The sequence below is a fragment of the Papilio polytes genome, unplaced genomic scaffold, assembly GCF_000836215.1.
Source record: "Papilio polytes unplaced genomic scaffold, Ppol_1.0 DF824180.1, whole genome shotgun sequence".
NCBI lineage: Eukaryota > Metazoa > Arthropoda > Insecta > Lepidoptera > Papilionidae > Papilio > Papilio polytes.
The window spans coordinates 1,288,294-1,296,478 of NW_013525024.1; the positions used below are offsets into that span (position 1 = coordinate 1,288,294).

Here is an 8,185-nt window from a genome sequence, read left to right on the forward strand (position 1 = left end):
TAATATTCATAGCACTTAACCTTGATGACCCAAAATGTTTAGAAAAAAAAATTATGTATCTCTACAGTTACACTACCAAGAAAAGGGTTAATGGAGAGGCACTAAGAGACAGAGATAGAGAGGAAGCGCGCCATTCTGGCGGGAGTAATATGATTGTTGAAATATATTATGTTGTTACAATTAAATTAAAGCTGTAACTATCATGTGTAAACTGTTACAAACCTTCATATTACTCATGAGTTGTTTATCCAGCGTCTGCAGCAGGAAGCGGTCGGAGACGTTGCGCGTGGTGCCGAGCAGGGAGCAGGCGAGCGCGCGCACCTGCATGCACAGGTCGTTCACAGCCGAACAGATGCGGACGAACGCGTCGTCCACAAGACGCATTGTCGTCTCACCGTCCGGTAGAGTTATTGTACTGAACAAAATATGCAACAAACATATAAAATACAGCTTTTCCTGAATCTAAAGTATTTTGCAATAAGATACTAGTAGACATTCCATAAACCTGGTTAGGTCTTTAGATAGTTTAAATCTGTACTGTTATAAGCATATATTAGTACAAATTTTGCTTATACTCAATTTATTCCTAAGTTTAAAATACCGCGTTTATTTTTAAGGCTGTAAGAGACAAAGAGACAAGATATGGATTTTCTCTAAAAGACAATATACACCCAAAAACAAAAAAATCATTTATGTCATTGACTACATCTTATGTGCTGATAAATTAAAAGCATTAATCAAATGCCGTTTAAAATAAAACTCTATACTTACTTCTCTGGATATTTATTTCCCAGCAGCCAAAGGAGCTTGAGAGCTACTTCTCGTACAATTTCATAATCATCAGACAATGATTCACAAACATGTTCATATAATGAGGCATTTAAAGTCTGACCTCGCTCATGTAATGTTAGAAGAGACTGGAATGCCTCACATCTCACTCTTGCATCCTAAAACAAAATGTTAATTATTAATAGGATTACTAAAATAATGGATGTTTACAGTAACTATGAACATATTGTATTTTCTAAGAAAAAAATCATCATTGATCACACTAAGAAATTTGAATATTGCAATTTGATTTCATTCTTATGCATATAATAAACGTGAAATTTAGATGGATAAATGGATGTTTCTTAGAATTTATAGCCTAAAGTAAATGGATCTTCATTAAATTGGATTAAAATGTAAAGGATTTTCTGGAATAACATAGGCTCCTTCGTTTTTTTAGATCCATGGGGAAAGAGTAATTAGTGAAAACAATAGTTTTCTATATATTGGGAGATAAAATGAGTCTATATTTGTACATTTACCTCAGCATTAGAGTAATCACCCAACAATTTGACAATAGCATCAGCTTCTGTTGTCATATCTTTAGTTCTATCTGACTCTGGATAGATAGGGTAGAGTTCGCTGATGAGCTGCAAACATCTGCACTTCACTGAGTGACTTGTGTCTTTTAGATTGTCTTTTGCAACATTTACTAGACGCATCATCAAAATCTTGTCATCATTCAACTTTGTGCCTAGTTTTAATAATGTTGCTATACCTTGAGCTATAACCTGGAAATAAACATTTAAATCCTATTAGAAACTCTTTCTATAAAACTTATAAGCAGTAATCACTAAATACCATAGAAATATCGAATATATAGTTGATTGAGAAGATAATACTTTATTTATTATTTACTTTACACTTTATGCACAAAAAAATTGAAAAATGAACACCAAGACTAGGTTTACCAGTGATGATATGTGTGCAAACTTATTGCAATAACACTTCATATAAATACTTGCCTTGTGTGATGTTTCATTTTTAATTAAATGTATTGTTTCTTCAATTAAATTGTTCAAGTTGGCACCTGGACATTCCAGGCCTATGTCGCAAAATAACCACAATATTTTAACTCTAACAACAGATTCCTCTTCAGATTGAAAATGTTCTGAAAGCTTTTTGATCGCTTCTTCGACATCGGACTCTTGAAATTGTAAACAATCCGATATTCTTAGCAGTAATTGAAGCGCTTCCTCGCTTGATTTGCATTTTTCCAAAAGTCCTACAAAAGCTGCTGCAGAACTGCCAATTAATGGTTTCTTAGCTAAATGCAGCTTTTTTGAAGATGGACCATCCTAAATAAAATAAATGTGATGAATCAAAACGTAAGTAGAATATCAAACATTTCAAATGGGCCTCAGAATACAGTATTGGGATTAATCATAACCTATGTACCTGGAATGATTTATTATATTCCGCTAAAGCTCTTTTCTTAAGTAAAGCCGCCATAGCGTACTAAATTGAAAACAACGGCTTTAGGCTGCCTTTAACACCAATACCTTTATTTATTTTCATAAGGTATTAGTAAATATGTAATTTTAACATAATAAACTGACGCTTTGTGACAAAACAATTTACAAAATGTCTTGTCAGTGTCAATATTGACATTTAACACTGACATTTTTTTTTTCAATTGCCATTATCACAGCGATAGTATCTTCGTCCTATCTCATTCTCGTTTGAAGTAGCTCTTTTTTGTATAATAATTAGAAACTATATGAGAAAACTAATCTCCCAATCTGACACCCAAAATACATAGGTATTAATTTTCCGAAAAAATAATGTTAACCAAATAAAAATGCCAAAGCCTTACGACATTGATCTTTGCCTGATTTTTGGATGAAAGAAAACCACAACATGTCATTCTCAGAAAACTTTCTGTCACACATTTTTTGCACTTGAAGGAAATGGAAAATGAAAAGTTCGTTGTTTTTTATTAAGTTAAAATATAATGTTTGTTTTGAATTATGTTGTAAATAAGTTACATTATTTTTAATTTGACTCTATTTATTCATGGGAAAGTTGGAAACAAGACAAATGTCTTTTAATTAAAAATGTCCAATTAACGCCTATAGTGTTACGTACACCTAGGCTCCTAGGTAAGTGGAGGTAACTTTCATTAAATATTAACGTAGAAGCCAAGGCCATACAGTAAAATTCATTGCACTTTTAATTTATGATTTTGACTACAAATGAGAATCTGAAAATTCTTTTATTTTTGTATACCTTGTTTCTAAAAATATAACATTTTTAAAGAAGTGAATTTCAGCATGCTTTTCATGTAATATAGAAAAATTAGGTCACTTTGTGTTGACATATGTTACAAATATTTACAAAGAGAGATAATTCCATTTAATGATGTAAGATAACAATATAGAGGGTTATTTGTTATTGGATGAATTCTGAAAACTCATTTTCTATAATAATTACTAAACATTAGTCTTTAGTATCTTAATTTTTTGAATAACAAGTATTTAGTACATTTTTCATATATTTGGAGTATATATTTAATCAAATTGGTTTTATTAAATTTCACTGCAATATGTTTATGTCAGTCACCTCATAAATCTTATTGATAAATACAAAAAAAACCTTTCAGTATAATAGTAAGATATCTTTGTTTCAGGATGTACAAGTTAGTAAATGTCTTAAGAAATCCAATATAAGGCTATGAATGAAACACAGCTTTTAGAAAGAAGCTGTCTTGTTGAGGGCAGCATCACAATGTCGGCTACAGAGAAGGATACCAGTAGACATTGGAAGGAGTTTGCTTGTGGTGGAGGGTCAGCTTTTTGCAATATCCTGATAAGCTATCCACTCAATAAACTTATATTTAGACAGGTAATTAAAAGAACATACTATTTAGACAAACTATATGCTTAAAAACTGCATAAATATTTGAACAAATATTGTATATGTGCCTATAGATAACAAATAAACTTAAATTTAATTCATTAAGTTATGATTCATATTACACACATGTAAACAATATTAATAAGTTACTTTTTATAACAATTACATTTAGTGTATGATTTATTATGATTTTATAAAAAAAAATATTTACAGATGATGCACGGAGTGGAAGCAACATTAGCATTAAATCAATTGCAAAAAGAGGGATTAACATATTTATACCGGGGAATGCTTCCCCCGCTGTTGCAGAGGTCAATCTCTATGTCACTTATGTTTGGTGTGTACGATGAGTGCCTTCAACCCTTGCTAAATTACAAAGTCAACCCTTATGTTGCCAAATCTATAGCAGGAGTGGTGGCAGGTTGCTTCGAAGCAACACTTATGCCATTCGAGAGACTACAAACTTTACTTATTCATCCCAAATTCCATAAGGAATTCAAAAATACTGCTCATGCAAGTCGCCATATTGCCAAATATTATGGTATTAAGGAATTTTATAGAGGGCTTGTGCCAATTCTCATCAGGAATGGACCTTCCAATGCCTTGTTCTTTATCATTAGAGATGAAGTACAATTGAGGATGCCGAAACAAGAGTATATTGTGTATGAAAGTCTACAAAATTTCTTAGCTGGAGCTTCGATTGGTGCATTCCTTAGTACATTGTTTTATCCCTTGAATGTTATAAAAATAGCAATGCAATGTGAACTAGGTGGTCCGCATCGAACTATTATATACGAGTTCAAATATATTCTACATAAGAGAGGATCAAAATTTGCCAATTTCTATCATGGTGCCCTCCTTAATATATCGCGAGCATTTTTAAGTTGGGGCATTATAAATGCCTCATATGAAATTTTTAGGAAAATTTTATACACCTAGTCAATGTAAGATATGTAATATCTGAAAAAAAAATTGTTGATCATTTTTGTTGAAGTTTTAAGTTAAGTATGTGTGTATATGAAATGTATTATAATGCTATTGTTATTTATACATAAATTATGTTTTATTATTATGAATTAGCATTTATTGGAATTCATAAGAAAAAAAAAATAAAAACAATCAGTGCTCTCACAAATAGTAATAAAAAAGTATTTTATTTATAGATTAACGGCCTGTCCCACCAAATTGTTGATTATCTGATAACAATCCAACATGTAAAATATATGATGGAAATATCCGTTTTGTTCCCTTATCTGACAGTGACCTAATTTTTAAGCTATCTGAGTCTTTATCAGCCAGTGATGGGACGGGCCCTTAATATTTTGAAGCATAAACAATGAATCAAAGGCATTTCATATATATTTGTGCTACTAATTAAAAAATCTCCATCTGTGGGTATCAGAATGTGTGAACAGTTTATTTCCTCTAACTTTAGTAGACAATGAATTTTAAGATGGAATTCAAATTCATTTTATTCTAAACATGTGTAACTTTTATAATAATATTTGGTCTGATTTTTATATTTAGTAGCTTTTAAAAAGTGTTTAATATTTGTAAAATCGCAACAAAAATCAAGGTAAACGGATTAGGTAAATAGATTTTTTATTTATTAAAAATCCAATTCACATTTAACTTATTCTTGCAAATAGTGTTTATATCCTTTTGCCCTGTAATATAAATTTCAATCAGTGTAGGCACAATAAAATAAATTAAGTAATGAAATTGTTTTTTTTTTTTCAATTTTCCGCTTCGTAGCCCAGCGGCCATCATTGATGAAATGTAATCAATGAGTCGTAAGTCAACGCAATAATTGAAACGCAATGAATTACAATGAAATATTTATTCCCTACAATACTGTATGGTCTGGAATTACTAAGTGTGATAAAACTTAGTGGTATGTTTGAACATGTCTTTTAACCCAAATAAGCTTAAATCTTGCGTCAGAATGTCTTTAACAACAACAGTCGAAGTCCATAAACAGCAACTTGAAGCAAATTCGTCCGGTCGGAATAAAAAAAAAAACTAGTATTAAATATAGTTCATGTTACTCTTTGATAATCTGATAGTGTAGCTTCCTAATGGTGAAATTGGTCCAGTCGTGTTTGGTTTTACTACTTATATACAGAAATACAGATCTTACCTATTGATAATATTAGTATAGAGTACCCTTAGCCATTAGACTATTGGCGTTTCGAAGATGTGTTGTTTGTAATGTTACAAAGACCAAGACATTTTTCTTCCATATATCTATAGTTAAGATAAAATACATCATCCTTGATACCTCAGTTTCAGAGCGCCCTGCATATCGTGAAGACTTTAGGTTTGAAAAAGCTTTCAATTCCTTCTACAAACTTCACTCAGCGGCGAGCTGGAGCAACGCCCGTATCCGTTGTGAGGCGGAAGGTTCCCACCTCATGGTGCCAGACACCCTTGACGAAGCTGACGCGATGCCTCTCCTCATTGCCTCCGCACTTACCAATTATCAAGGTGTCTACGTCGGTATACACGACTTTTACACCGAAAGATATTTTGTTACAATAAAAGGTTTGTTATAAATATTTTTCATATTATATGAACAGAATGTGCGATGTGTGTGCACAACGATATTATTTTGAGAAATGAATTCAACTTAAACGCCCAACTTTAATTTAAACGCCCCTCTGTCAACAATACATATTACTCATCACTTTGTTATTTTGGGGTACGAATTTGGTTTTATGTGTTTTATTGTAAAATGCAGTTAGGTACCTTATATTTTGTATCAAGGTAGCAAGTTGCGGGATTCCATTTTGGATTTACTATGGGAATCGGAACAACCCGTGCACGGTGGTGGCAGATGTGTTGCAATGCGAAGAAATGGGAGATTCTACGTGAACCCTTGCACGAATCGACTACCGTTTATATGTAAAACAAAGGCGAATCGTGTCTCTTACTATCAAGAATGTGATACGTTTGATTCACGTAAGTTCTTGCATTAAATTGAACTGCTCTTAGTGTGTGTTTTTATATTTCAAACTAATAAATTGCACTATTAGAATCGTAAAATCGAAGACCATGTGTGATTCGATAATTAACGCCATTTATCAACGATCTTTGCATATAATTATGCTGATATAATGTGTAGATATGAAGGTATCAAAATAAAAAATCAATGTGATCTATACCTACAACTGTCGATGACTTATTTAATTGATAATCTAATAATTAAAATATCTAAATGCAAGGTTGGAAATTGGGTAACAACGGTTCGTGCTATATAACCCATGCGGAGCCGCAGACGTGGCACGAGGCGCACGGCACCTGTCTCTCCGCAGGCGGCTACCTCGCCATACTCGACAGTAGAGATGAGGCCGAATACATACGGGAGCAATTCAAAGAAGTAGACCAGGTCAAGACACCTGGTGACTACGCATTCTTGGGATTCAGCGATCTCTTCCAAGCCTATCACTATAGAACTGTTCACGGTACAGTAATTTACAGACACAACAACTATAGTTTATTCAAATACAAATCCTAAAATTTTAACCATTACTAGTACTCTTTATTCTTTATAGTTTTGTTTAATTGCGAAATATAGTGTCATTGAATAATGTGGGTATTTGACAACATAAAGTAAAGCTTAAAACGATTTTCGCAAATTACTATTGATGGTAATTGCGTTTTTTAGGAAAGCCACTGAACCGTTTCTTAGACTGGGACTTGAAATGCCCTCAGTCAAATGAAGCAGAGACCAACGCAGACCGGTGTGGCGGCATTCGACGCAGCGGTCTACTCGCTACAGCTGACTGTACAGTTCCCGCTATTTTCTTTTGTGAAAAACCCGCCAAAGGCACATATCAATTTAAGAGTCTGCGCTATAATCCTTCGCATAAGCATCATAAGCATATTAAAAAAGAAATTAAAGTCGAGGAAAAAAGTTATTTGCTCTATTATTTTTATATGTGTGGATGTGGTATTTTCTCCTGCTTGTTAGTGTTTTGTAAGAAATCGTTTTGATATCAACGGGATTTTAAATAAATGAGATGCGTTTATATTGCAATAGTTATTTGAATTTTCGAAGTTATTGCATATCTTGCATGAAAAATATTGGTTCATCGTCAGCAGCAATTAGCATGGCTATGTTATTTACAACGGAGGCTAGTAAAACACCTTTCAAGTTATTTCGACTTAATTAATCGGAACTTTAAAATCTTTCGCGAGATATTACTTTAGATTAATTAAAAACGGTTCAATTAACGCAGAATCTGAAATAACTGGGTGAGCCCGGTGTTAAGAGGTAAGTGTAATTTATAATTACAGTGGTTATATGATTAGAACATTTTTGCTTGGATTTGGGTTTTATTTTATTAGTTTTTTTTTCATAATCTATATCTTTGCACCGTAGTGTATTTTAAAAGGTTTTTGCATCTGTTGCGTCCGGTCCGAATGACATGTGTTGTGTTACAATTCGACTTCGACACATGTCACTAGGCGTGAGTCGTTACGTCATTTTCGAGAAACG

General features: G+C 32.8%; 2 protein-coding genes across 2 annotated transcripts in view; one reads left to right on the top strand and one right to left on the bottom strand.

Moving 5' to 3' along the window:
- The window catches only part of LOC106110995 (integrator complex subunit 4), an 8,933-nt gene extending 6,530 nt beyond the window's left edge, over positions 1 to 2,403 (bottom strand). The window contains exons 1-5 of the mRNA XM_013292964.1: positions 2,227 to 2,403; positions 1,794 to 2,126; positions 1,311 to 1,559; positions 772 to 947; positions 223 to 415 (exon numbers count right to left, since the gene is read on the bottom strand). Coding sequence (XP_013148418.1) covers positions 223 to 415; positions 772 to 947; positions 1,311 to 1,559; positions 1,794 to 2,126; positions 2,227 to 2,280 — 1,005 coding nt within the window. The 5' untranslated portion in view covers positions 2,281 to 2,403. The remainder of the gene's footprint in view (positions 1 to 222; positions 416 to 771; positions 948 to 1,310; positions 1,560 to 1,793; positions 2,127 to 2,226) is intronic.
- A 321-nt stretch (positions 2,404 to 2,724) lies between these two features.
- Positions 2,725 to 7,998, top strand: LOC106110996. Its single transcript, XM_013292965.1, has 8 exons — positions 2,725 to 2,930; positions 3,458 to 3,672; positions 3,898 to 4,534; positions 5,971 to 6,232; positions 6,455 to 6,645; positions 6,909 to 7,148; positions 7,352 to 7,587; positions 7,984 to 7,998. The coding sequence occupies exons 2-8, from the start codon at positions 3,502 to 3,504 to the stop codon at positions 7,996 to 7,998; spliced, it is 1,752 nt and encodes a 583-aa protein (XP_013148419.1). The 5' UTR covers positions 2,725 to 2,930; positions 3,458 to 3,501.
- Positions 7,999 to 8,185: the final 187 nt, after the last annotated feature.

Excerpts from the sequence above, each read along its gene's own strand:
- LOC106110996 (XM_013292965.1), top strand. The coding sequence starts at position 3,502 with ATGAATGAAACACAGCTTTTAGAAAGAAGCTGTCTTGTTGAGGGCAGC. Across the intron at positions 4,535-5,970 it reads ATTTGCCAATTTCTATCATG|TTTCAGAGCGCCCTGCATAT; the intron begins GTGCCCTCCTTA and ends TTGATACCTCAG. Across the intron at positions 7,149-7,351 it reads TCACTATAGAACTGTTCACG|GAAAGCCACTGAACCGTTTC; the intron begins GTACAGTAATTT and ends TGCGTTTTTTAG.